Below are 27,063 nucleotides of genomic sequence, written 5' to 3' on the forward strand. Positions count from 1 at the left end.
TTTGTTTTGAAGGTTTATGTTCATTTTATATGTATGAATATTTGCTTACATGAATGTATATCCACCATTTGAATGCCTGGGCTACAGGGGCCAGAAGAGGGTATCAGACCCCCTGAAACTGGAGTTCTTGTCTGTTGTAAGCTGGCATGTGGGTGCTGGGAAACAAACCTGTATCCTCTGCAAGAGCAGCCAATGCTCTTCTACTGAGTCATCTCTCTAACTCCAGAGTATAGAAATTTTATAACATATCCAAAAATAGTAGTTACTTTATTCCCTACCCCCACATATACACATGTGCATCTAGCCAAAATCAGGTATCTGTCTTTCTGCTAAAAATATTGTTTCTTCTAAAGTAGAAGAAATTTGTAACAAGTTATCCTCCATACCTACATGAATATGTCCTATGCCTGGATTCATGGATGGATAAATAATAGAAAAGGGGAATTTCTAACCTATAGTTACATATGACGTCATTGAGAAATAACTAAAGGAGCCTTGTTGTAGTGGCACATACCTTTAATCCCAGCACTTGAGAGGCAGAAGCAGGCAGATCTCTCAATTGAAGGCCAGCCTGGTCTACAGAGTGAGTTCCAGGACAGCCAGGGCTACACAGAGAAACCTTTGGGTGGGGAGGGGTATGAAGGAAAGGGAGGAAGGGGGAGGGGAAAGGAGAAAGGGGAGGGATGGGGGAGACACAGAGGGAGGAGAGAAGGAAGAGAGAGAATAAAGAACACATAAGTATTTTATAATTGAATATTCAGCTGCATGGACTTTAGGCTTTTATCACTGGGGAGATCACTCTAGGCCAAGATGGTAAAGATTCCTGGAAGAAAACGCCCTGCTCCTCAGCAGTGTAGCATAATTCCCTTTCTGTACTTTATCATTTGGGTTAGTATTCTTTTTGAGCTTGTGTTGTAAAAATCAATGAGCTCTCTGGGCACAGATAGAAATGTTTATAATTCGTGCTCGCTTCGGCAGCACATATACTAAAATTGGAACGATACAGAGAAGATTAGCATGGCCCCTGGGCAAGGATGACATGCAAATTCATGAAGCGTTCCATATTAAAAAAAAAAGAAAGAAAAGGAAATGTTTATAATTCCAGTGCTTATATGGGTGAGGTATGGTGGTCAGTTTGAGGCTAGCTTGGGCTATCTAGTGAAACTTTCCAAGAACCAAATCAAACAAAAAAAAGACCAAAAAGGAAAAAAAAAAAAAAAAAGGTCAAACTAAAATAAACCTTTTGTGAGAGTAAGTATTCTCTTTACCAATGGGCTTAAAAACAAAATGTAGGGAGGGCTGGGGAGATGGCTGAGCCATTGTGATTGCTGGCTGCTCTTCCGGAGGACAGAGGTCCCATTCCCAACCTCATGGTGGCTCATTTGGTGCCCTCTTCTGGCCTCTGCAGGCATTGTATGCCCATGGTGTTCACACATACTTGCTGGCAAAACACCTATACACATAAAACAAAACAAGATACACCCTAGGAACTTAGAACAATTCCTTTTATAAGTAACACTGGCTGGCTTTAAAAGGGTAATCCTTATGTGTCTGCCTCCTGAGCACTGGGATTACAGATGTGCACCACCACATCCAGCAACTCCTTGTTTCTAGGCTATATCCCTCCTTGGGTCTGGACTTTAAGGTAGAATTGAGGATACTTGGAAATGGTGAGCTTAAATGACTTTTTAAGGTCTGCTTCTCTAAAACAGTAGATTTAGCTGGGCAATGGTGGTGCATTCCTTTAATTCCAGCACTCGGGAGGCAGAGGCGGATCTCTGTAAATTAGAGGCCAGAATATGATGATTCATTCATATTTGTAATCTAGTCTTGGCATCCAAGGTAGCTGAGGGAGGATGAGGCAGGAGGATCACAAATTCAAGGGCAGCTTGAGCTACATGGGAGATTCTGTCTGAAAACAGGAGTGGGGAAGCTTGAGAGATGCAGGAGTGGCTATCAGGGCACCTACAGTTACTACCTTTTTGTTTCTTTTCTGAGACAGGGTCTCACTATTTAGCACTAGCTGTTTTAAAACTCTGTATAGACCAGGCTACCCTCCAACTCACAGAGATCCTCTGCCTCTGAACACTGAGATTAAAGGTGTGCACCACCACACCTGGTCAGAGTCTCTAGAAACTGTAAATCAGTCAGTAAACAGGACATTAGACCAAACCCTAGAGACTAAGTCTTGAGTTGTTGGTAAATCAGGAAGAGGATGAAGGAAAGAAGTGAGGGATATGAGCTGCCTCATAGGCTTAGTGACCCCACCTGGAGTTTTAGCTAATCAGTTGGCATAGGGCCCATCTTTTCATAGACACAGTCAGGGATCTGAAGTGCTGAGCCAGCAGAGCTTAGGGAGGAACAAGTCAGGGTGAGCACAAGGACAGTCCTTGGAAGCCACCCAGTTCAATTCTCTGGGGTCCAAGAGTGAGTGTGATGAAATAACAGATTCATTTTAGCTCAGGGAAGAACACATCAAGGTCAGAAGAAGCAGTTAATATGTACCTGGTGCACAGTAAACCCGAGGTGACTTAGTCAGATTGGCAAATGAGGGGGAGGGAGGAAGGACGGGAGGACGGACTAGCCTAGGTCAGATAGGTCCTGGGTGGCTCCACAAATGTTTCTGTAAGCCAAGAATCCCTGCTCTATGCTGCCTCTGGAGGATCAGGTGGGGTGCAGGGTTTCCAATCCTGGAGTGTCAGAGCTATTTTCATTGCAGGTATGTGGGGAGAGCTAGTTGCAGCTTTGAGTTATTTATAGATCATTTGTCCCTCCTTTCTCTATAGGTGGCAGTATTTGTATAGTACTATGGATGTCCCTACCCTCTCTCACAAACCGATGCTAAAGAAAGCTCAAAACCGAACCTTCTCCTGAGGTCTTCTAGTCTGTAAAGAGTGGTACAGAGGAGCTAAGAAGAAAGGTTAAGGCTGGAGAAGTCAGGATTGCAAAACTTGTCTTAAAGCTTAAAAGATAACTTTTCCTAGGTTAAAGGAAGGTTTGGTGAGTTTAGGGGTGTAGCTGTGTAGCTTAGTGGTAGAGCAGATAGAGCAATCTGCACATGTGAGCCCTGTGTTTAATCCCAGTAACAAACCACACACACACACACACAAATTCATGGGTATCAGAAAATATTCCAAATGGAAAAAAGAAAAAAAAAATATGAAGCAAGATAAGATAGATGTAAAGGAATTCTTCAAGCTTGGTAAGTCTGGGCTTGTCCTGGTCACTTGTATGTGTTGCATAGCAGTACCAGAGGTAGGGATGTGGAAAGTGGGCCAGATCATACTTTTGGTGGATGGATGCTAAAGACTGAACCAAGAATCTCATGCAAGCTAAACACACATTATACCACTGAGAAGACCATGCTTAGTACCTATAAGACAAGGATATGGATTGGAGAGATGGCTCAGCAGTTATGAGTATCCTGCTTCTGCAGGGGACCTGAGTTCAGTTCCCAGCATACGTGTCAGATCGTTTACAACCACCTGTTAATTCCAGTTCCAAGGGAAGCAACCCCCTCTTCACATATGCATAATTAAAAATAAAATAAATCTTAAAAAAATGAAAAAGAGCTGGGTGTTGGTGTCCCATGCCTTTGGTCCCAGCATTCCAGAGGCAGAGGCAGTTGGATCTTTGTGAGTTTAAAGCCAGCCTGTTCTACTGAATGAGTTCCAGGATAGCCAGGACTGTTACACAGCAAAACCCTATCCCGATAAACAAGAGAGGGAGTGAGGGACAGACAAATGGAAGGAAAACATTAGTGCTTTGGAAATTCAGCACTTGGAGGCAGGAGGTTCAACGTCATCCTCAGATAAATACCAAGTTTTTAGCCAACCTGGGCTCTATCAAACCTTGTTTCAAGAAAAAAAAACAACCAAAAACAAAACAGCTGGGTGGTGGTGGCACATGCCTTTGATCCCAGCACTCTGGAGGCAGAGGCAGGCAAATCTCTGTGGAAAGAAGAGGCAGTTCTAAGTTCTAAGCCAACCAAGGCTACATAGTGAGAGTGTCTCAGAAAACACACAAATAAGTAGTCCAGAGTAGTTCTGCTCATATTGATTGGTGCCCACTATGAGAAATGTGCAAGTTCTGTATCTACTTTGTCACAGTACCCTCAATGGGAATAAGAATACTGCCATGTAGCTGGGTAGTGACAGCACACACCTTTAATCTCAGCACTCAGAAGGCAGCAGGCAGATCTATGGGGGTTCCAGGCCATCTATAGAGCTAGTTCTAGGCCAGCAATGCTACTAAGGAAACCCTGTCTTGGGGGCCTGGAGAGAAGGCTCAGAGGTCCTGAGTTCAATTCCCCAACCACATGGTGGATCACAACCATCTGTAATTAGATCTGGTGCGGGCAGGCAGAATGCTGTATACATAATAAATTAAAGAAAACAAACCTGTCTTGGACTCCCACCCCCACAAAAAAGAATGCTGCATGTTTTCCTGAAGTTACACTATCATAAGCATGACTGGTCAGATGGTGGCTATTCTGTCTTCATGTTAACCTGCTTCTTACATGCTGTGGAAATAGGTAAAAGAGATTTTGGACTACTGCTCAGAAAACTGTATGGGACCTCAAGCACAGTTTCTTGGATCAAATGAAGACCATTATATAACTGATTCAATCCCTTTACTTTTGGGAGTAGGTGGCTTAAATCAATATTTAGGTGGGGGGGGGACAAAAAAAAAAAAAAACAAAAACAAAAAATCCGGGGCTGGGAAAGTAACTCAGCAGTTAAGAGCACTGTTTGGTCTTTCAGAGGATCCAGGTTCAATTCCCAGAACTCACATGGCAACTCAAACTATCTGATACTTAATCATTTTTAAGATCCAGGATTAATTAGTCAGACTTGGGTTGTTTTGTTTTATAGACTGTTAATTAGGGTTCTCTAAAGAAGTGGTTCTCAACCTATGGGTCAAGACCATTTTGACAAACCTCTATCTCCCAAAATATTTACATTCATAACAGTAGCAAAATTACAATTATGAAGTAGTAATGAAAATAATTTTATGGTTGGGTTACCACAACATGAGGAACTATATTAAAGGGTCACAGCATCAGGAAGGTTGAGTTCCAGTGGTCTAGAGGAACAGAACGTACAGAAGGAATAGGTATTAGAATGGCTTACAGGCTGTGGTCCAGCTAGTCCAACAATGGCTGTCTACCAAAAGAAGATGCAAGAATCCAGTTCAGTCCACAAGACTGGATGTCTCAGCTGATCTTTGGTATATACTAGAATCTCAAAAGAAGTAGGCTCTAATACCAGCTAAGGTATGCACATGTCAGTGAGACTGAGGCAAGCTTCCTTCTTCCATTTCCTTTATATAGGCTGCCAGCATAGGGTGTAACCCAGATTAAAGGTGGCTCTCCCTACCTCAAAAAAAAAAAAAAAAAAAAAAAAAAAAAAGTGGATTAAAAGTGAGTCTTCCCACTTAAATTGATTTAAAACAAAACACTCGCTCATATGCCCAGCCATTTGGGTTTTAGTTAATGCCAGATGTAGTCAAGTTGACAATCAAGAATAGCCATCACACAGTGTCTGGAGCTCACTGCCTCCCAGTGTTGAGATTAAAGGGTGTGCTATCACACCTGAATTATAAATCTAATTAACCTAAATCAACAACAACAACAACAAATGGGGAGTCAAATATTGGGGTAAGAACATGGAAGATCACTGAACCAGGAGCTTCCTGCCTGTCCCCTTCCTGCATCCAAAAAAGGTTCAGATCCTTCTCCATTCTACCTGATCACTTCCTGTCTTCACCTCCTGAGTGCTGGGATTAAAGGTGTGAGCCACCATAGCCCAGTTTCTGTGGTTAACTAATGACTAGCTCCACCCTCTGATTACCAGGCAAACTTTGTCAGAACACAAAGTATCACATAGTACACACCAACCTCAGTTGCTATATAAAAGCCCCCAGTTTTGACCCTGAGATCAGGCTAAGTGTGTGGTTCACCAAGAAACAGGACAAGATTTTCTGGTAAGGAGACATGAGTACTAACTATATGGCTGGCTAATCCCTACTTTTTTTTTTTAAGATTTATTTATTATATATATAGTGTTCTGTCTTCATGTGTGCTGCAAGTCAGAAGAGGACATCAGATCTAATTACAAATGGTTGTGAGCCATCATGTGGTTGCTGGGAATTAAACTCACAACCTCTGGTAAAGCAGCCAGTGCTTTCAACTACCTAGCCATCTCTCTAGCCCTAGCTCCTACTTCTAAACTACTTTATTTTCTTTATTTATTTATTAGAACTGCCTGATAAAGAGAGATGAAAATGGTTACTCTGCAGTGGTAGCTGATTTTGGCCTGGCTGAGAAGATTCCTGATGCTAGGTGAGTAACCCTAAAGACCATAGGCAATAGTCAAAACCAAGGGTAAATCCAGCTGCTTTTCCAAACGTCAGAACCCAGACACAGTTCAAGTTCATTTTTTGACTTGACCCCTCTAAGCGTATACCCACTCTTGGGAACAGCAAAACCCAAACAGTCAAAAGATCTAATTGTGTAGTCAAGCATGGTGGCACACACCTGTAATCCTAATACTTTAAGGGAAAGGCAGGAGGATCCCTGCAAATTTGAGCCCAGTAAGGGCTTTGTGAGCCTGTCTCAACAATACAGACTCAAGAGCTGAGAATACTGTAGTTCAGTTAGTGTAGTGTTTTGTTGCACAAAGCCCTGAGAAAATTCCAGCACCAAGCCAGTCATGGTAGTGCATTCCTGAAGTTTCAGAATTCAGGAGGTAGCTGGAGAATCAATAGCTGCAAGTCATCCCCCATTATGTATAGTCTAGGCTATGTGAAACCTTGTCATTTTTTTGTTACTTCCCATTGTGTCAGTCAGTAACCAGCAAGCTGTCTTCCTTTACTTCACAGTACAGGAGGTGAGAAGCTGGCTGTAGTGGGCTCACCTTTCTGGATGGCACCTGAGGTTCTCCGAGATGAGCCTTACAATGAGAAGGTAAGTCTGGAGATTTCAAGGCCTGATTATCTTTTGTGGCCCAGGTAAGGAGCTGTATCCTGCTTGCTAAATATAGGGCTAGCATGTCACTGTTAGCAAGTGGATGACTTGAATGGAATATGGGTAATGTAGCCCAGACCTAGGCTGTTAAGAAGTGGGGGAGGGGCAGGGAAGATAACCCACTCCTTACTTCATGAGAGGAAAACTGAGGTCTGACCACCTACCAGGCAGATGTGTTCTCTTATGGTATCATCCTCTGTGAGATCATCGCCCGCATCCAAGCTGATCCAGACTATCTTCCCCGCACAGAGGTGAGCCACCAGCATGGGACAATCACCACAGGGATAGGGTTGGTTTGGTTATGGAACTGTTTTATCCTTGGGGTGGAGTTACTGGAACTAATCTGTAGCTACTTCTTATGCAGTTCCCAGCCTCTTCTGAATAGCCCAGGATAAGTGTGTATGATTAATGACTTATCTATTCATGTCCCTTGTACACTTATTTCTCCACTTAATTCATCCACAGAATTTTGGGCTGGATTATGATGCTTTCCAGCACATGGTGGGAGACTGCCCCCCAGAGTTTCTGCAGCTTACCTTCAACTGCTGTAATGTGAGTGTCTTTACCTGGCTTTGGTCAGATGCTGAGTCCTTTTCATTTGGTTAGGACTATAGGGAAAGGCTACAAATTAGTTTCATAAGGGGCATGGCATCATATTCCCCAGATGTGTAGCACCAAGCATATTTCCTACTCTGGCCTGTACAGGCTCTCCAGAGTGCCCTGAACCAAAGGGGGGAAAAATAAAAAATAAAACACCTTGTATTTTTTAGTCCTTAGCCTGCAGGGTAGACCCATAGCTGGGCCCTGAATACTGACCAAGCTTTGCCAAGTTTTCTTTGTTGAACTATAGCACCAGTCAGTCCTAATGCAAAAGAAAACTTTAGTTACCCAACCTGAATCTAAGATACCAGGAAGAGATTCAGATTTCATCTTTGGGATGAGAAGTGCAGCACAGGGCTTATGGCTGGTATGGATGCCTACAGATGGACCCCAAACTTCGACCATCCTTTGAGGAGATTGGAAAGACCCTAGAGGAAATTATGAGCCACCTACAGGAAGAAGAGTTGGAAAGGGGCAGGAAGCTGCAGCCCACAGTGAAAGGTAAGAGATCAGATACTCAAATCTGACCTGAAGGGAGGAGTGAGACTGTAAGACAAGTGGGGGTGGTGGTTATGGACCATAGAATACTAAGTTGTCTTATAGCTGTGACTTGGTACATTGCTCCCCTGTTTTCTCATTGATGAAATGGGACAACTATCTCTCTTTCCTCAAGAGAAAAATATAATGAAGTGTTGTTTATATTGACTGAGAGTAACTCAGGCTTACTGATCTTCAGGACTGGAGAAAGTGTCTGGAGGGAAACGACTGAGTTCACTGGATGACAAGATTCCCCATAAGTCTCCACGCCCAAGACGTACTATCTGGCTGTCTCGAAGCCAGTCAGACATTTTCTCTCGTAAGCCTCCACGTACAGTCAGTGTCTTGGACCCCTACTACCAGCCACGAGATGGTGCTACACGTACTCCCAAAGTCAACCCTTTCAGTGCACGACAGGACCTCAAGGGTGGCAAGATCAAATTCTTTGACCTGCCCAGCAAATCTGTCATTTCCCTTGTATTTGACCTGGATGCACCAGAGCCTGGAACTACACCCCTGGCTGATTGTCAGGAGTCTTTGGCCATGTCTTCCAGACGGTGGCGTTCTTTACCTGGTTCGCCTGAGTTCTTGCGTCAGGCTTGTCCATTTGTGAGCTGTGAAGAATCACTATCTGATGGGCCTCCACCACGACTCAGCAGTCTCAAGTATGGAGTAAGAGAGATCCCACCATTCCGGGCATCTGCACTATCAGCTGCTTCAGTCCATGAGGCCATGGATTGTTCTAACCCCCAAGAAGAAAATGGTTTTGGATCCAGGCCCCAGGGGACTAGCCCACGTGTTGAAGCTGCCTCTGAGGAGATGGAGGTGGAAGAAAGGCCACAAATGGCTCCTGTCCACTTCTCTATCTCTGGAATAAGCTTGCAAACCCAGGGAGAGCAGGATGGGTGAACTGGGTTAGGACTAGTTCCTGCCACACCACAGGAATGGACCTTTTAGCTGAAATTGCTGAATCCCCTTGGTGCACAGCCTGGCTCTTCCCTGGAGCCCACAAAGCAGGCAGGCTGAGGAAAGCCTGGCTTAAAAATTGGGCTTTCAGTGCCCAATGGCTGTAATATGAGGTGTTTCAATGGTTAGGACCAACCTAATTCTAAGCCTCTGAAATCCAGCAAGGAGCTCTGGCTCCCACTGACTGCAGTGCATGTCCTAGACAGGACCAAAGGACTTAGCTCCAGGCTGAGCTGGCAGGCAGCTATGCAGCTAATACCAGTTCCTTTCCTATCCTAGGTTTCTTGTGCCTATTCTGGGGCACATAAGGTACAGGATGGAAACTGAGGCTGTAAAGGGCATGGCTGTTTCTCAGACTGAAGACTGGGATGCTTCTTGCCAGTATGTCTAAGACACTTGAATAATTGCTGTTTGCACTTACTGTATGGTCAGACCACATCACTACATCTCTATGCAAGGGAGAGACTAGGGATGTGGTGGTCAGAGATCTTTTAGCTAACCTATTCAAAGACCTTTCCAGTTGATTAATCTATTTTCGTATTTATAAAGAAGTCTTAATGTTTTGCCTCCAGACTTTCAACCTTGGTGTTGGGAGTGGGGCTGGTTTTGTAGGCCCCAGGGCCTGCACTGTGTATGTGTCAACAGGTGATACAACCAGTAGCTAATGTATTATATATACTTGGACTGATTTTTCTCCCTGCTACAGCTGGAGCTTTGGGACCAGTCTGTCCTTACAGAGTCGCAATAAGAAATAACCAAAGAATGAAGTTGGTCAAATATTTTCATCATTTCTGTTGATTTTTTTTTTTCTTTCGTAAAACTTTTCCCAAGACACTTTCAGATTAAAAAATAAAGTTGATGTTGCGAGTACTAGTTAGCCTTATTTTTACCCTTGGGTCAGGCCTCTGTATAAGAGAAAATAGTGAAGTGCTCACTGTCTCTGCCAGTACCTGCTCAACAACTCTGTAGTACTTAAAGGTGACACATACAGGCTAACAACTCAAATGACTTCCTTTTTTTGAGATAGGGTTTTGCTATATAGCTCTGGCTGACTTGGAATTCACTATGTAGGCCATGAAATTGTAGCAGTCCTCCTGCCTCAGCCTTCAGGTACTGGGATGACAGACACACCCACACTGCCAAACATCTCTCTCCTAGGCCTATGGCCAGGCAGATACTGAGTCAGCTGCTGCTCCAAGCCAGCTTCATTTTCTGGTTGTGGGCTTTAGAAGAATGAGAAAACTGGCTCTTGGCCACTGTGAGGGGTACAGTTTTGCCACTTAGATACACCTTGTTGTGACATTCAGGAAGCCAGGGTCCAGAACTGCAGAGTTGAGGTCCCTGGCTCAGTCCCACATAGGCCATCACATAACCTGTCATAAAGGCATCAAAACCAGCACGATGTAATCCATCCCCAGGCATAGGATTAGGACTGGCTTGACTCACAGGCAGTTCTGAGATAGCCACATCAGCTGTTTCAGAACCTGTTGCCTTATGCTCCATTTCTAAGTCACTTTTGTGACCTTGCTTGGAGTCAAGCTCATCCCTAGTTTCCCTCTCTGTTACTCTTTGTTCAAGTTCTTGTGTCTTGAGGTTATCTTCACAGACCTGCTTTGTGGGGGGACCATCATCAGCTTCCTCAAAGTTCTGTGTTCCTAGCTGGCTCAGCAAAGCCCTCCTCCGTTTGTCCTTACGTCGCCGCCGACGCCGCTTGTCCTCTGCTACAGCCTCATCAGTGTCAATGATAAGATCAATATCGTGTGACTGAGGACACTGAGGTCCTAGAGGGCACCAGCCATAGGCCTGGAGGTTGGAAAGAGGCTAAGAAGGGGTTCCATACATCAGAGCCTCCCCTCCCCAAGACATGGATGAATGCTCTCACCGAGAACTTGTCGCAGATGCTGGTGGTGTGAGAACGACGGTAGGTTACAGGGGACAGACAGCATCGGTAGTCAATATGGCCTCTCATGCTAGATGGATAGCTGCAGAACTCCAGGACAAGATGTGGGGTGCCAGCTGCCCGCCGCTTCCCATTTTCCCGCTCACTGCAACAGCGCAAGAGGGTATTGCGCCACTAGTGTATAAGCGCCACGAGAACAAGGGGGGGGTTGTGTTTTGTTCACTGCTGAATCCTCAGCACCTAAAGACAGTGCCTAGCATATGGTAGGTACTTGATAAACAATCTTAGGTGAATGCAATAGGTTCATACCAGGCCCCACCCCTTCCCCTCAACCATGTCCTCACCATTTCCGGAAAGCATATTCTAAGTAGGAAGCTACAAAGCGGGCATGAAACTCTGCAGCATATTTGGTGTCATAAATGCCTGCTGGGAACATCTCACACAGGTCAGCAGTGAAGGTTCCCAAGTTCTCAGGCAAGTGTGCGTAGAAGTTCTGGTACAGGAACACCAGGTCTATAAGGCCATTATGTAGCACCAAGGGCCGACGGGCCCGAATCAGTTCAAGGAACAACGTTCGTACTGACTGGCTCTGGCTTTCATCGCCCTAAGGGGAAGGGAAGGGGTCAGTTGGAAGAACATTACAGCACATTTACCCCAGGTTTCCCACTTGGAAAGTACTACCTCATTGTCTAACCCAAGCTACCCTTCCTTGAATGTCTTGTTTCCCTAACCTTGTCACCAATGACTCCCCATATTCACAAACAGATACGTTCTCCAGGCGTCAGCTCATGGTAGCAAGAAATAAGGCAAACAAAATACACACTCAAGACTAGAGAAGCTGGAGCCCTACCTTGTCATTGCCCTTATGGTAGGGGATTCCCTGAGCATACTGCCGGTTGAAATTGAAGCCATGCTGTACCAGGAACTGCACAGACTTTGGCTCTATAACATACTCCTCCATGCATAGTAGGGTGAGATTGAACACTTGGGTCAAGTAAGAATTTTCACCCTGAAAAACAAGAAGGATCTGTTCTAACAAAAGTCAGGAGGAAAAACTCATAACACTCTCCAGCACACCTCAACCTCTTCTACTCCATGGTAGCTCATACCTTATCTGCCTGATGCTTAAAACAGGCGAGGCCCAGGGACAGAACAGAGCGGGTCCTGGCAGCATGACACACTGCCTTGTAACGTTCCTCGATGCACCTTAGAGTTGGATTGGAGCATAGCTGTGGCTGAGTTAGTTTCACAAAGGGCCCAAACTACCCAGGGCTGGGACTCTCCAACCCTGGATTGAGATTTACACACTTGTTAGAGCTGGGATTAAAGAAAAGGCTTATACTTACTGGTTCAGCAAACTCTTCCTGTCCCCCAGCCCACTCAGCTCCTATGGATAGGTAAAGGACTGTAATTATTCCCCACACCCACCAAACCTTTCACAACCACCTGTCCTCCCTGTTTTCTGTGCCTCACCGTATCCACAGCCACAAAGCTAGCTGTCTTTAAGGCCAGCAAAAGTGATGGCCATATCTCTTTGAAGTTGTCACTCTGTACATCCACCACAGGAACTCGTATTACAAATTCCTCCGCAGATTTTGTGTTTTTGTTGACACCACCTAGGGATAAAGATAGTGATGGGTTTTCATGTTCCCATAAGGTCCCAGTGGATCAGACACCAAGCTAGATGTAGGAGAGCGGTTGCCCATTGACAAGCGTTTTCCTAGTTTTGAGTTTGCCTTCACTGGCTCTACACAAAAGCCTTGGAGTGGACAGTGCCCTAAATTTGCAAAGAGGGCTTTACGTGGGACTGGGAAATCACTTCCTTTTTTGCCATCATAATCAGGAGGGAGGTAGACAACCTTTGAGGATTCTTTATTCTGCAAGCCTGTAATTCCAGGACTAGGGAGCATAAAGCTGAAGGACCTTGAGGTTGAAGCCAGCCTGAGCTACAGACCTCAAAAACAAACAGATCCCATAAAGCCACATATGGCTCCTCCCAGACACAAGAGTGCTTCGAAGTTAGACCCAAGCTACACACTTGCCAGGTGTTATCGATTGACAGCCACCGGCTGGATCCGAACCACACCTCCCAACATGCCTCACTGCTCTACAATCTAACATTATGGGCTTTACAGTTGCACGCGCTGCACACTGGGACTTGTAGTCTTCTAGGATATCTGGCGAAAGAAGAAGCTACAGGCCTGTCTCTAGAACTACCGGCCCGAGGCTTTTCCCACCTCAGAACCGCGCAAGCTTCTGTGGCTATTCCCGGAAAGTCGCTTACCATCAGAGGTCGTTGGAACTGAAGGCACACCGTCGTCACTGTCGGCGGCCATGACGCCGCGCACACCGCGCAAGCCTGTGGGTACTCGGAGACTTCCGCTTCGTCTCACGCAAAGACTCCGGTCTAGGATGGGGCGGGGTCTCGGTGTCTGGGTCTCGTAGGGTCCAACTTCCGTTCAGAGCGGTCCCGAGTGCGGAGAGAGGACCTTGCGCGCGCTGAGTGTCTATTGGCTGAGCGTCCGGACTGAGCGAAGCCACGCCCCTTGGCGATTTCTCTGGGGCTGCGGGCTGGAGACTGCGCACGAGGTAATTTACTTTTCCGTGTGTTCTGGCGGGAATTTGGAACCTCTAAGCTTTGCAGATCTTTTCATCTATACAGCCCAGGGTTGGGATGGACAGCATAGGCTTCCCGGGAGTGGAGGAGAGAGTGCCTCCTGTGCTGAGCTAGGACCACGCCTAGGAGCTCGGGAGAGGTGGGCGCACGGCAGAGAGTGCTTAAGCACCACAACCCCGGAAAGATGAAGTGAGAGGCTTTCTACAGGACACGGGCGGATAGGTAGTAAAGCCACCAACTAATAGGAACGCTTTTAAGACAACTCGCGTGAAGCCGAGCAGTGGTGGCCTTTACTCCCAGCACGTGAGAGGTAGAGACAGGGGTGGGGGGGATCTTCTGTGAGTTCGAAGCCAGCCTAGTGAGTTCCAGGACAGTCTCCAAAGCTACAGAGAAACCTTGTCTCGAAAAACCAAACACACGTGATAATGTGCATAAAGTTAAGGCTTTGGTAGTAGGATAGCAAGAAAGAGCCAATTTGATTTTGACTGTAGAAGAGAGTAACACTGTTGGAAACCAGTCCCCACCACAGGGCGTTCACATCCTCTGGGACCACCGACCTGGATTTCCCTTTACTCAATAATTTTATCAATTGAAAAGCTTCTGCGCCCCGATAAGCCTCTCCGTCTATACAGCAATCCAAACCAGACCAAATCAAACCGAATTAGAAAAAGCCCACATAATGGATACAACGTTCTTGATGGCCTTCCAGCCCCACAGAGACTAGAAAACAAGTCTATTTTCTGGGAAGCAGTTTAAATACCCAGTGGGAGTGGTCTTGAGCATCTCTGGGAGAGTAGTCGTCATTTGGCGGGCTTTCTGAGATGCCACAGGGTTTGGAGGGAGATAGGGTGGGACTTATAATATTCCAAACGTTGGGTATATGGTTGCCAGGGACTAGGGTGAGGCTTCCCCTTTAACATCAATATGCAGCATTACCTGACCTCACTGAGAAAGGAATCACATTCAACTTTTTCCCCATCCCATTAAATAATTTAACAAACATATATTGTGTATAACATATTTGGCGCTGCTCTGAGAAGATTTGGAGGGTACTGTTCTTATTTAAGATAGGGCATACGCCTTTAATCCCAGCATTCAGAGACAGGTGGATATCTTGAGTTCAAGGTCAGCCCGATCTAGAGAGTCCAGGACAGCCAGTGGCTACATAGAAGAACCCGGTGTAGCCACGAGCAAACAAAACAACAACAAAAAGATAGGGTCTCAGGTAGCACAGGCTGGCCTTGAACTTCCTTTAAAACAACAGCAAAAGGGTTATGGGTGTCACCACCACCCTGATTTGTTTTAGCAACAGGGCTTTTCTGTGTAGTCTTGGCTGTCCTGGAACTGTGTATATGTTGATCTCGAATCTGAAGATCCTCCTGCCTCTGCCTCCTGAGTTCTGGGATTAATGAGCCACCACCTCCAGGCTTTTTTTTTTTTTTTTTTTTTTTTAAGATTTATTGTTATTCTTAGCCAGGCATTGGTGGTGCACGCCTTTAGTCCCACCCAGTACGTGGCGCAGGTGGATCTCTGAGTTTGAGGCCAGCCTGGTCTATAGAGCTAGTTCCAGGACAGGCTCCAAAGCAATACAGAGAAACCCTGTCTCAAAAAACCAAAAAAAAAAAAAAAAAAAAAAAAATTATTGTTATTCTTTTTAGTTACGTGTATGTATGTGGGCTTGTGCATGTGAGTGCAGGTGCCCATGGAGGCCAGAGGCATAGAGAAAGCAAGGTCTTTTGATGAAAATGAGGTGCTGACATTTAAACAGGTTTGGTAGGATTATATATAGCACAGCTAAAGATGAGATCAACTTGCTTAACTAACCTCTGCTTCCTGAGCCGAAATGGAAGTAATAGTTCCTGCCTCCTGGCACAGTCAGGTGGAGTGCTCAACACAGTAAAGCACCCACTCTGAGTGTTAGATTACTTTGTAAAAGCCTGTTCTCTCATTTATTTTATTTTTTATCTGTTCAGCCATCCTGCCATTCCCTGTTAGTAATATTTTTGCAGTTAGAGAAAAGATAGCCAGGAAAAGTGTGGCAGCAGTCAGCCAGGTGTATTTTCTCATTACCAATGGCCAGCCAGTTATGATTTACTAGCTCTCTCTTCTCATTGACTTGCCATCTGCTCTCAGGCAAATCTTTTTCCCTCTTTAATTCTTGTTTTCTCATTTCTCTGGTGACTAGGTGACTACTAACGGTTAGTGTAACCATTCTAGCTATCTAAGCAGACACTTATTATCCCATATGCTTAGACACCTCAAACAACCCTTAATCATATATGCATGTTGGTAAGCATCAGGTATATTATATACAAGTGCTCTTTGCTCCTAGGCCCTGCCCTGCCCTGCCCTGCCCTACTCTGCCCTGTCCCTTCTCTTTGACTATTACTAGGCTGCCTTTATAATGATTCCCTGAAGCCACTTGCTCATTTGTCCCATAGTTAGCCAGTACCAAAACCATGGCCATTATCTTAGTTACTGTTCTATTGCTGTGAAGAGACCATGACCAGGGCAACCTTTTTTTTTTGGGGGGGGGCTTTTTGAGACAAGATTTCTTTGTGTTGGTTTGGAGCCTGTCCTAGAGGTCACTAAGATCCATCTGGCTCTGGGATTAAAGGCACATGCCACTACTGCCCATCGCCCAAGGCAACTCTTATTTATAACAAAAACAAACATTTAATTAGGGCCTTGCTTCAGTTTCAGAGGCATGACATTGGAGCAGTGACTGAGAACTGAGAACTTTGCTTCCTGATTCAAAGGCAGCAGAGAGAAAGAGATACAGACAGACAGACTTCCCCCTGTTAATGGGCTTTTTAAACTTCAAAGCCCACGCTCAGTGACACACATGCTCCAACAAGCCCACACCCAATCCAAAAAAGCCACACCTCCTAATCCTTCCCAAACAATTCCACTAACTGGGGACCAAACATTCAAACATATGAGCCTATGGGGACCATTCTCATTCAGACAACCAAGGCATCTTGAAAGCACTTAAATGATAGACACGTTGGGTATAATTGTGCACATGTGTAGTCCCAGTAGTTGGGAAGTAATGACAGGAGAATGGATAGAATGAATGTACATATTAAAAGGGGATTTATTCAAGTGGCTTATAGGCTGTGGTCTGAGTAGTTCAGCAATGACTGTATTCTGGTGGAAAGGCCAAGAATCTGGTAGTTGTCCTGTCTGAGACTGGATGTCTCAGCAGTCCTAATCTGTGCTGAAGTCACCCAGGAATCACTAGAGTGTTGCTCTTCAGTCTGTGCTAGAACCCTGAAGTAGGTTCTGATACCAGGAAAGAATACCCTCAGCAACAGATAGATACACTTGCCAGGGAGTCAGGGCAAGCAAGTAGAAAGCCAAAGTTTCCACCTCCTTGTCCTATTATGTGGGCTGCCTCCAGAAGGTATGGCCCAAATTTAGGGTGTTTTCCCACCTCATATGATCTGTCTTAGGGTTTCTATTGCTGTGAAGAGACCCCTTGACCACACAGCTCTTATAAAGGAAAACATTTAATTGGATCTGTCTTACAGTTTCAGAGGTTAATCTATTATTATAATAGCACAAAGCATGTAAGCAGACAGGCAGCCTACTGGAGGAGTTGAGAGTTCTACAAACAGGAAGCAACTGTGTGTCACACTGTGAAGTTTGGACATAGAGAACTCAAAAGCCCACTCCCCCCCACAGTGACACTACCAACAAGGCAAAATCTACTCCGACAGAGCCACGCCAGAGCCACTTCCTTTGGGCCCCCCCCCCTTTTTTTTTTTCAGACCTCCATATGATTCAATCAAAATCCTTCAGGTGGGGTGGTGGTGGCACATGTTTTTAATCCCAGCACTTGGGAGGTAAAGGCAGGTACATTAACGTGAGCTCAAGGCTGGCTTGGTTTACAGTAGTTCCAGGACAGCCAAGGCTACCCAAAGAAACCCTGTCTCCAAAAAAAAAAAAAGAAAGAAAGAAAGAAAGAAAGAAAGAAGAAGAAAGGAAGGAAGGAAGAAAGAAAGGAAAAAAAATCCTTCATAGGCATGCCTAACTGCTTGAATTTTAGTTGATTACAGACATAGTCAAGCTGACAACCAAGATTTAGCATCACAGAGGACCAGAAGCATGAAGCCAACCTAGGCTACATAGTGAGACCCTGTTTTGAAAGACAAAAATGGGTTTGGAGAGATGGCTCAGCATTGAAGAGCACTTGCTGTTCTCATAGAGGAATTCAGTTCCCAGAATGCATATGGTGGCTCACAAACAGCTATAACTGTTTGTGATCTGACACCCTCTTCTAGCCTCTGAGCATAGTACATGGTGCATGCATGCAGACAAAAAGGAAAGCTGGGCATACTGAGTGATTGAGGGAGAGGTGGCTATAATTCCTGCAGGATTCCTAAAATGCAGCCTCAGTTTGGCTGACCACAATATCTGTTCCAGATTATCATGAAGAAGCTACGAAGATCCATTAGGAGTCACAGAAAGCAGTCAGTCAACCTCGAGAGAAGGGGAAAATGTGCCCTTAGCAGCAGCCAGGCCAAGCCTTCTGCCCCTGCTGGTAAGGAGCTGGCTCTTGCCAGAGTGTCAAGAAACTGGTTTCACTGACCACACAAGAGGGCACATACAGTCTTGCTGTGTACCAAGGAGTTAAGATGCTAATTCTAACTGTTGCTGTGTAACTTTGGGCCAAAAGTCTGAATGTATTTTGAAAGTAGGGAAGTACCCTGCATGGGTACCTATTCTGCCTAACTAAAAGTATTGAGTTTTCACTTGTGGCCCAGAGAGAACAAAGACACTCTGACAAAATTAAGACCAGAAATTTGGCTGAGGCCACACATAACTAGGCCTAATCTGATTATAGCTCTAAAGCTTGAGTGAAGTATTTGGGTAGGAGAAGCCTTAAATGGGAACAGGCTACTATAGTTTGCTATGCTCTGGATCCCTAATGAACCTGTGCAAAACTGATCTCCGAAAGGGCCAGCAGGATGGCTCAGTGGGAAAAAGCTTTTGCCACATAAACCTAGCTAGTGGCCTGAGTTTGATCTCCAGAATCCACAGAAAGGTAGAAGGAGAGAACCAATTCCAAGAATGCTACCCTCTGACTTCCACATGCACACATGGCATGCTCATGCTTTTGCATCATACATACACAATAAAAATAATAAATATTAAGTACTGAAGAGCCAGGTGTAGTGATTACTCTTGTAATCCCAGCACTTGGGATGTTGTGACAGGAGGATTAGGAGCTTGAAGCTAGCCTTGGCTACACAACAAGTTTGAGGCCAGCCTGAATTGTATGAGATCCTGTTGAGGCTCTACCTCAGAAAACTGAAAAGGGTAGCAGGTAGTTCACAGCTGCCCAGAACTCCAGCTCTAAGGAATCAGATAGCTACCTCAGATACACAAGCACTTAAAAATAATTTTTTTAAAAAAAATTGGAGGTGGGGTTTGATCCCTGAGCATCCTGGCTGTCCTGCAGGCCAGGCCAAGCAGAAGGGAGAGGAGTTACTGCATGCCTCTGTCTCCCCGTACCATCTCTTCAGAGATACAGCCAATGTCGAGACTTTCCGGAGGAACTTGCTCAGCTGGTACGACCAAGAGAAGCGGGACCTACCTTGGAGAAGATGGGTAAGTGGGACAGGGACAGTGGGGTGGGAAGCTGGCACTTAGCCCTTTCGATATTAAATCTCCATCCGTGGTTTCACTGACAGGTAGAGGAGGAGGCCGACTTGGACAGGCGGGCCTATGCTGGTCAGTACAAAACTGGGCTGATTTGCCTGTAAGTCCTGGGGTTTAGGGGTTATGCTTAGGTTTGGGGGCTAGGGGCTAGGTGCAGGAGTGAGTTAGCAGTACCTCATGTTAACCCCCTCCCCAGTATGGGTGTCAGAGGTTATGCTGCAGCAGACCCAAGTTGCCACGGTGATCGACTATTATAACCGATGGATGCAGGTGATGCCAGGGAGGGAGAGGAGGGTGGGCGGGAAAGGGTTCCTCCACCACCCTCACCCTTGACCTTATTTCTTACCTGTCTTGGAACTACAGAAGTGGCCAACACTTCAGGACCTGGCCAGTGCTTCCCTGGAGGTGAGCCACCCTTGGGTAGGGAGAACAGAACCAACTGAGGGGACGACCACTGATTTTTGAACTCTGACATCCACAGGAGGTGAACCAGCTCTGGTCTGGCCTCGGCTACTATTCTCGAGGCCGTCGGCTGCAAGAGGGAGCTAGGAAGGTAAATGGGTGGTGTATTGAAGAGTAGGAGGCCAGTGGCCGGAGATGTCTTCAGGCTGTGAGCCTTTCTACTCCAATCAGGTGGTGGAAGAGCTAGGAGGTCATGTGCCACGTACAGCAGAGACCCTACAGCAGCTCCTGCCTGGTGTGGGGCGGTACACAGCTGGAGCCATTGCTTCCATTGCCTTTGGCCAGGTAAGCCCATATGTCACCTGTGTTTAATCTCCCCTTCCTCCATATCCAGTCTGACTCCCAGGCTCCTCTGTGCCAGGTAACTGGTGTGGTAGATGGGAATGTCGTACGGGTACTGTGCCGTGTCCGCGCCATTGGTGCCGATCCCAGCAGCACCTTTGTCTCTCATCATCTCTGGTAGGATACTGGGATAATGGGAAGTGGGAAGCGGCTATTCATAGGGTTTTTGTTTATGTTAGTGTTCCTTACCCTTAGGAGCCTAGCCCATCAGCTAGTAGATCCAGCCCGGCCTGGGGACTTCAATCAAGCAGCCATGGAGCTGGGGGCCACAGTGTGTACCCCGCAGCACCCTCTCTGCAGCCAGTGCCCTGTGCAGAGCCTGTGCCAGGCGTACCAGCAGGTGAGCCTCCTGAGGAAGAGTTGGGGTGCCCTAGTGAATGACCCTTGCCCTATGACACTCTCCTCTATCTCTCTCAGATGGAGTGTAAGCAGCTCTCAGCGTTGCCAGGCAGTCCTGAAGTAGAAGAGTGTGGTAAGCACCAGCTCTGATCCCAGCCCGCCCTCATTGCCCTGCCTTCCTGCCTTTTCTTTTCAAGACAGGGTTTCTCTGCATTGTTTTGGAGCCTGTCCTGGAACCCACAGAGATCCTCCTGCCTCTGCCTCCCGAGTACTGGGATTAAAGGCATGCAAGAAGATTCTGTAGTGGCGCTAAGCCTCCCGCTGGGCTTGGCACCTAAGGCCACTTGCGGAGCAGAGTTTGGGATCTTTGTTTCTAGCTCTCAAGACTAGACACTGCCAGCTTTGCCTACCTCCCACAAAATCCTGGGACCCCACGCTGGGAGTGGCCAACTTTCCTCAAAAGGCCAGCCGCAGGCCTCCCAGGGAGGAGTACTCTGCCACTTGTGTTCTGGAGCAGCCCAGAGCCACTGGGAGTCCCCTCATCCTGCTGGTGCAAAGGCCTAACTCAGGTACCCGAATATGGGGATTAGAAGGCAGTGTCACAAGCAACAGGAATAGAAGGGGGAGCAGAAGGAGCTGACCCCGTATCCCTGCCATCAGGTCTGCTGGCAGGATTGTGGGAGTTTCCATCTGTTGCCTTGGAGCCCTCAGAACAGCAGCCGCACAAAGCCCTCCTGCAGGAGCTGCAGAGCTGGTCCGGACCCCTCCCAGCTACACGTCCCCGTCACCTGGGGGAGGTAGGTTAGCAAAGGTGCCAGGTATCCAGGAGTGAGAGCTTTTGTGTTCATATTCACAGACCTGGTTCTGCCCCTTCTCCCCCCAGGTGACCCATGTCTTCTCTCACATCAAACTGACGTATCAAGTGTATAGTCTGGTGCTAGAAGGGCAGACCCCAGTGACCCCCGCCCCTCCTGGTGCTCGATGGTTGACTTGGGAGGAGTTCCACACTGCAGCTGTCTCCACTGCCATGAAAAAGGCACCACCTTTGTGGTCTTTTCTTGTTTGTCTCTTACATGTTTTACATGAACTTACTGCTGTGTAAACGAAAAAGAAATGTCTATTTTAAACAAGATTGCTGGGGCTGACCATAGGCTGGGGTGGAACTCAGGGTATTGGTTCTTTCTGGAGAAGGTGCCAGCCCTGTTTTGTTTCCTCCCACCTCCATCTTGGCTAGGTGTTCCGCATGTATGAAGACCATCGGCGAGGGACCTGCAAGGTGAGCCTCAGGAGGCTCATCCTGTCATGTGGTGGTTTTTAAGTCACTTACTCACATTTTGGGATAAATGTTATCCATTCCAGGTTTCACTGGGGGCAGTTTGTAGAGAATGATTGTACAGTGAGAACTACAGGGTAGAGGGACAAGGACATTAGTGTGGGTTCTGGTGTCACAGGTAGATGAAGTGTTTGTGCTGGGTTTTGTGAAATGTGGTAGGGAGCTATTTCTGAGACAAAGATCAGGAAAAGCTGCTTAATGAGAATAACTGCTCGTTTGAGTTCTAGAAAAGGTTTATCTTTATTATTTTTATTATGTGTATGTATCTGTGTATATGTACATTGATTGTAGTGCCCATAGTGGCCTGAAAAGGGCATTGGATTCATGGATTGATGTTATAGATACTTGCTTTTGAACCATGCAACTCAGGTCCTGGAACTTGCTTTGTAGACCAGACTAGCCTCAAACTCTCAGACATTTGCCTGCCTCTGCCTCCCAAGTGCTGGGATTAAAGGCGTGTACCACCACCTGGCTACCACATACACTTTTAAGCACTGAGCCATCCCCCTACTCCCCACCCCCTTGAGATAGTTTCATGTAATGTTGGTCTCACCAACACTGTAGCTGAAGGTGATGTGGTTGAACTTCTTTGATCCTCCTCCATCACGAGATTCTAGGCCTGTGCCTATCATACCCACTTCTATCTAACACTAGGACCCAATCCTAGGACTTTGTATATGTTAGGCAAGCCCTCTGTCAGCTGAGCTATGTCCACTATCGAAGCTTTGCACTTTAGCTAGATTTTCTTTGGCACCTTTTAGTATTGACTAAAGGGATTGGTACTTGAGGGCAGGTGGAAAATTCCACAGCATTAGGCTAGATTAGTAGAGCAGGCAGACAGAAGATTCCCTGATGTGTACTCATTACCTCCCATCTTTGGATTTTGCACAGGGTTCTAAAAGTAAAAGATCCCGGGTGTCTACTCCATCAAGCCGGAAAAAACCCAGCCGGGGCCAGCAAATCCTGGATAGTTTCTTTCAACCTCATATTCCCACGGACATACCCAACAGTGTGGCCCAGTGACAGCCCTGTGAAGCCTACCCCAATTCCAGTCTAATAAAATGCTTATTTTTGTAGTCCTTTTGGAGAGAACATCCCACACTTTCTCTAGCCCATTTACTTACTTGTGAGAGGCTAAGAAAATGGTAAAGTCGGCTTGGTTCTGACTTCATCTGGCTGAGCTCCCAGACAGCCCTGGAGGCTGGATGCATGCATTCTGACTTGAGTGTTCTTCCCCAGTAAAGAGTGAGGGCAGCTGCAGAGAGCACCTGTCTGGCTGACATCCATTCTGGGTCTCAGGCTCTGATTGGAGCAGGTGGTTGGATTGATTAACCCTGACCTAGTTTGTCTGCACCTGCAGCCATTGCTCCCTAGGGAGGTCAACACAGAGGAGCGGTTGTATTAAATTCCTTTTTATTTAGGGTACATTTCCTAAGTAATGAAAGCACAAGTGTTAATAATCACAAGACCTGAAGGGTTGATGGGAAGGAAACAAAGAAGACGCAAGGACTCCAGAGTGTCTTGTGACCTCATTTCTTTATTACCTAAATGTGTTAGTTGGACATTTTAGGGGTTATTGTTTTAAATCCCATCTCTTTAGAGTCTAGCAAGAGACTACAATTGGTAGAGCCTGGTTGAAATGAAGACCTGCACCTGGCCCTGAGGGGATGGATGGCCTTTATCTGGGGTGTGGCCCTGTGGAAGTGTGTCACTCCCAGCAGGCCTGTGCTGGACTCCTCAGAGCACTTAAGTCTAATGGCAATACCCACAATCTACCCGGATTTAGGTTCCTTGGGCCCTGGCAGCTTCCTCTTGCACTGACTGCCATAGTGCCCGGATGTTGTTCTGGCCAAAGCCTGTGGCCCCTTGTCTCTGAATCAGTTCCAGAAAGAAGGTGTCCTCAGGGAAGAGAGACTTTGTGAAGACCTGTAGCAAAAATGTGTCTTTATCGCCATCTAGCAGAATTCCCTGCCGTTCTAGAAGGCTGGGTTTATGCCCTGCAGCTATGATTTGTTCCTCTTTGCCCGGCTGCTGGTAGTAGGCTTCAGGAGGGGTCAGGAGCTGGACTCCCGCCTTCATCATCCCCTCAGAGGCTTCCATGACGTTAGGAGTGTACAGTCCTACATGCTGCAGGCCCGGCCCCCTGTGCCGGGCTAGAAATTGCTCTACCTGGTCCTGTTTGCTGGTAGGTCCTGGTAGGGATTCTGCCAGAACAAGGGTGGGGACAGTGCTGTCAGGCGGGATCTGCAGGGCAGTAAGCCTTAGTCCCCCTCGTCCAGGCCCTGCAGCCACCTCAAGGCCCAGCTCCGGATCTTCACCTGGGCTCAGCGGCAAGTGACAAAACCCAAGGCAGTCGTGGAACCAGCGCCTAAGTATAGGGGAGGTGCCAGAGGTGCAGGCCAAGGTCAAGTGGTCCACGTGGCTGACCCAGCCAGGGTCAGGTGTGCAAGGTAGCTGTCTGAATCCCGGCAGGAAGGATCCGCGATAGCCAGCACGCTGAAGCAACGTAAAACTTAGATTACCGGCCGGAGAGTTTATCACTGTGTAGATGGCTGTGCCCTGTGCATCCTTCACGCTAGTGGGAGGTACCGGCATGATGCAGCCCCGTGACGCCAGCGCTCGGGCGGCGCCGTCCACATCCTCCACATCGAAACACAGGTTCGTGGCGCTGGGCACAGAGTGATGTGAATCCAGGCCATACAGTGGCTCCCCTGGCCCCGAGCCCTCGTTCACTAGAAAGACTGCATCTCCGCTGCGCAGAGCCAGCTGTTTCCAACCACCTGCTTCCCGCACCGCCAGGGGCTGGAAGCCGAAAAGACGGTGTAGGTCCTTCGCTAGGGGCTGCCCAGCTGGCACATGGAAAGCAACATGGCACAGTCGGCGGGCGGGAGCAGCCATGGCGAGCCCAATGGCCGGTCACCCAGCCCTGTCCTGGGACCGCTCACTTCTCCAAAACTCTTGGTCCAAGACTGGTTATTGGAAGCCGATGGAGTTCAGGTCTGCCAGAAGAGTGCGTTCTTTGGTCTTTTCTGGGCAGAGGTCACAGGCAGACCTTGGAGGATTGATACTCTCTTCAGCGCAACCTCAAACTGCAAGCTGGCTGAGAACCGCAGGCTCTGGGGGGTAAAATTGTATGAGAACCACGTGGACGCTGAACCGAGCGGTCCTGAGGTCGGGGTGGAGCCTGAGACTCCGCCTTTGACACTCCCTCTCTCCCAGAACCGTCTCCTCGGGTACAGCCGGGACGAAGGGCAGTTCCTTCCCAGAGCCACGGACCAGGTCACACCCTTGGCACTGAGCCACCCCTTCTGGGGCCTGGGCAGTCACAACAGCCACCTTCACTCGATGCCAGGCGCACTCTTCCCCAGACTCAGAGCTAGGCTTCTGCCCGGGTGGGAGAGGAGCCCGAATCGTTCCTCCACAAGCACGGAATTTCTTAGTCTGGTGCTTTTTCCTCTATGATTCAGTAAGTCCTAGTGCTCCATTCATGTTTTATTTAATTTTCTTAATATTAAAATATTTTCAGTTACAGATTTTCAATCCCTAAACGGGGCGGAGAAATGGGTCAAAGAGAAAGTATTTACATATCTTTCCAATCATCCGGGCAATCTCAACTTTATCTGCCTTTTCAAATCTACTTCCACATTTAATTGAGACTTGAAGGGAGGAAAAAAAGATCCTAAAAATACTGTTGCATTTTGTTTGTTGTTCTATAAGGAACTACTGTTCATCGCTGTAATAGGACTCCAACTACAACTCAGGCCTTCCTTACTCTTTAAACTTCCTAAAGATAGGAGCCAGGGGGCCTAGGATGAGTGAGAGCACTAGAATGTCTTGTGGGATTTCAGCTAGAAGGTTCTTGAATTAAGGTTAGACAAAGACATTGAAAGGACAAAATGCAAACCTTAAGAGAAGATGCAAGCCGAATTAATCGTGATTGTGCCAAAAAAGACATTTGTGAGGGACACCATGGCCCAGCCAGAAACTCCTTTGTCAGGGAGTGAGAAGGTTGGCTGCCATAGGGGACCAGACTTAGACTAACAGGCTTGGCTGGGTGTTCAAGTAAGAGGGGAAGGCAGGACCTCTTTTGCTGACCAGTGGTCAGAACATGGATTCTGGGTTACTTTGCATGCATGACTTTGGTCATGTTGCTCTATTAGTTGGAGTTTTCTTATCTGCAAAAAATGGGATTTCAGTGCCTCTGTGCTGGGGATCAAAACCCATGGTCTCACACATATTAGGCAAGCATGCTATTTAATTACACTTCCCCTTTAACCCAGATTGCTGTGGTTAAATGAGACAGTGTTCAATCAATAGTAGCTGTTGCTGTAGCTATTGTTCTATTCTCATTACACAGTGTCAATGGTACCTCCCAAAGGGTATTGGGTAACCTATTTGGGGAGATGGGGTGGGGGGCAGAGACTACTGGCTTGGGTGAAAGGCCAAGTCAAGGAGCAGCTCTGATAATGGCCCAGAACAGGCTGTAACTCACTTCAGGAAGTCTTGCAGCATTAATTCCTGACTTTTTTTCTCCCCTTGAAAGACCTAAAAAGTAATGTTAATGATGGACTAACCTAGAAACCAATATCTGTTCCTTGGAATTTGCTAGCTTCCTCTCACAGGGCCCTGAGATAAGAAGAATTCACACTGCCCCTCCTTTCCTGTGAGTCAACAGGTGGTAAATAGGGTCAAGAGATAGCTGTAACTCTGGTTTGCCCAGACAAGATTAATTAGCACACCTGAGGCCCTGGGGTCTGCTGACCCTAATAGCAGACCATCCGGCCTCCAAGGGTCACGTACTCAATGGACAGAGGGTCCCACCCCCTCCCTAAGCTTGTGGGTTTGCCTTTAAAAACACCTGGGCCCAGGGGAGGGGGCTTCTCTCTAGCCTGCTTGCTGGAGGAGCCCGTTTGCACAAACGTTTCCTGTTCATTAAAGCCTCTTGCGTTTTTGCAGCAACTGGACTGGAGATTGAGTCCTTGGGGTATCAACCGAACCTGGAAGACTCCTCATTCTGAAGGTCTTACACCCTGATGCTAGAGATTGAACTCAGGGCCTTATGGATGCTGGGCAAATACTTTTTATCATTGTGCTACATCCTACAATCCCCTCCCCCATCCTTTCCTCTCTCGTATCCCCTTGGACCTTAGCTTCATCCCTCTAAGATTTCTAAGCCTGAATCCCTGTACAAAGTATAAGGACGGCCTTAGGGAAAGGTGTGTCCCAGTTACAGCCCAGCTTACTTTATTGTTTGCTGCATGACCGTGATTAAT

The 27,063-nt window shown here is 46.9% G+C and overlaps 4 protein-coding genes and 1 non-coding gene across 8 annotated transcripts in view; 3 read left to right on the forward strand and 2 right to left on the reverse strand.

Annotated features, from left to right (window-relative positions):
- Nucleotides 1–10,000, forward strand: part of Tesk2 (testis associated actin remodelling kinase 2) — a 96,225-nt gene extending 86,225 nt beyond the window's left edge. For 3 of the 4 annotated variants that reach the window (XM_051188543.1, XM_051188541.1, XM_051188542.1), the window contains exons 6-11: nucleotides 6,261–6,343; nucleotides 6,883–6,967; nucleotides 7,195–7,278; nucleotides 7,493–7,579; nucleotides 8,011–8,128; nucleotides 8,364–10,000. In XM_051188543.1, the coding sequence (XP_051044500.1) occupies nucleotides 6,261–6,343; nucleotides 6,883–6,967; nucleotides 7,195–7,278; nucleotides 7,493–7,579; nucleotides 8,011–8,128; nucleotides 8,364–9,073 (1,167 nt within the window). In that variant the 3' untranslated portion in view covers nucleotides 9,074–10,000. The remainder of the gene's footprint in view (nucleotides 1–6,260; nucleotides 6,344–6,882; nucleotides 6,968–7,194; nucleotides 7,279–7,492; nucleotides 7,580–8,010; nucleotides 8,129–8,363) is intronic. The other variant, XM_051188544.1, reaches the window with a different exon arrangement.
- On the forward strand, nucleotides 963–1,069 carry LOC127225508 (U6 spliceosomal RNA). The gene has a single exon (XR_007834795.1). It is a non-coding gene; the product is annotated as a U6 spliceosomal RNA (small nuclear RNA).
- Toe1 (target of EGR1, exonuclease) lies at nucleotides 9,894–13,441 on the reverse strand. The gene is made up of 8 exons (XM_051188545.1): nucleotides 13,315–13,441; nucleotides 12,504–12,646; nucleotides 12,377–12,417; nucleotides 12,140–12,236; nucleotides 11,881–12,039; nucleotides 11,375–11,634; nucleotides 11,013–11,175; nucleotides 9,894–10,933 (listed from the first exon to the last, which is right to left on the reverse strand). Exons 1-8 carry the CDS (start codon nucleotides 13,364–13,366, stop codon nucleotides 10,313–10,315), a joined length of 1,536 nt encoding a protein of 511 aa, XP_051044502.1. The 5' UTR covers nucleotides 13,367–13,441; the 3' UTR covers nucleotides 9,894–10,312.
- A 57-nt stretch (nucleotides 13,442–13,498) lies between these two features.
- On the forward strand, nucleotides 13,499–22,866 carry Mutyh (mutY DNA glycosylase). The gene is made up of 16 exons (XM_051188579.1): nucleotides 13,499–13,619; nucleotides 18,076–18,193; nucleotides 19,115–19,263; nucleotides 19,347–19,386; nucleotides 19,511–19,584; nucleotides 19,678–19,719; nucleotides 19,796–19,867; nucleotides 19,948–20,061; nucleotides 20,138–20,235; nucleotides 20,314–20,458; nucleotides 20,536–20,590; nucleotides 20,835–21,026; nucleotides 21,118–21,254; nucleotides 21,341–21,493; nucleotides 21,692–21,733; nucleotides 22,682–22,866. The coding sequence occupies exons 2-16, from the start codon at nucleotides 18,082–18,084 to the stop codon at nucleotides 22,811–22,813; spliced, it is 1,557 nt and encodes a 518-aa protein (XP_051044536.1). The 5' UTR covers nucleotides 13,499–13,619; nucleotides 18,076–18,081; the 3' UTR covers nucleotides 22,814–22,866.
- A 706-nt stretch (nucleotides 22,867–23,572) lies between these two features.
- Hpdl (4-hydroxyphenylpyruvate dioxygenase like) lies at nucleotides 23,573–24,717 on the reverse strand. Its single transcript, XM_051188554.1, has one exon. It carries the CDS (start codon nucleotides 24,686–24,688, stop codon nucleotides 23,573–23,575), a length of 1,116 nt encoding a protein of 371 aa, XP_051044511.1. The 5' UTR covers nucleotides 24,689–24,717.
- Nucleotides 24,718–27,063: the final 2,346 nt, after the last annotated feature.

The sequence above is a fragment of the Phodopus roborovskii genome, unplaced genomic scaffold, assembly GCF_943737965.1.
Source record: "Phodopus roborovskii unplaced genomic scaffold, PHOROB, whole genome shotgun sequence".
NCBI classification, from domain to species: domain Eukaryota; kingdom Metazoa; phylum Chordata; class Mammalia; order Rodentia; family Cricetidae; genus Phodopus; species Phodopus roborovskii.

Excerpts from the sequence above, each read along its gene's own strand:
- Toe1 (XM_051188545.1), bottom strand. The coding sequence starts at position 13,366 with ATGGCCGCCGACAGTGACGACGGTGTGCCTTCAGTTCCAACGACCTCT. Across the intron at positions 12,237-12,376 it reads AGGAAGAGTTTGCTGAACCA|GTGCATCGAGGAACGTTACA; the intron begins GTAAGTATAAGC and ends TCCAACTCTAAG. Across the intron at positions 11,635-11,880 it reads ACCATAAGGGCAATGACAAG|GGCGATGAAAGCCAGAGCCA; the intron begins GTAGGGCTCCAG and ends CCTTCCCCTTAG.
- Mutyh (XM_051188579.1), top strand. The coding sequence starts at position 18,082 with ATGAAGAAGCTACGAAGATCCATTAGGAGTCACAGAAAGCAGTCAGTC. Across the intron at positions 19,585-19,677 it reads ATTATAACCGATGGATGCAG|AAGTGGCCAACACTTCAGGA; the intron begins GTGATGCCAGGG and ends TTGGAACTACAG. Across the intron at positions 21,734-22,681 it reads ATCGGCGAGGGACCTGCAAG|GGTTCTAAAAGTAAAAGATC; the intron begins GTGAGCCTCAGG and ends GATTTTGCACAG.
- Hpdl (XM_051188554.1), bottom strand. The coding sequence starts at position 24,688 with ATGGCTGCTCCCGCCCGCCGACTGTGCCATGTTGCTTTCCATGTGCCA.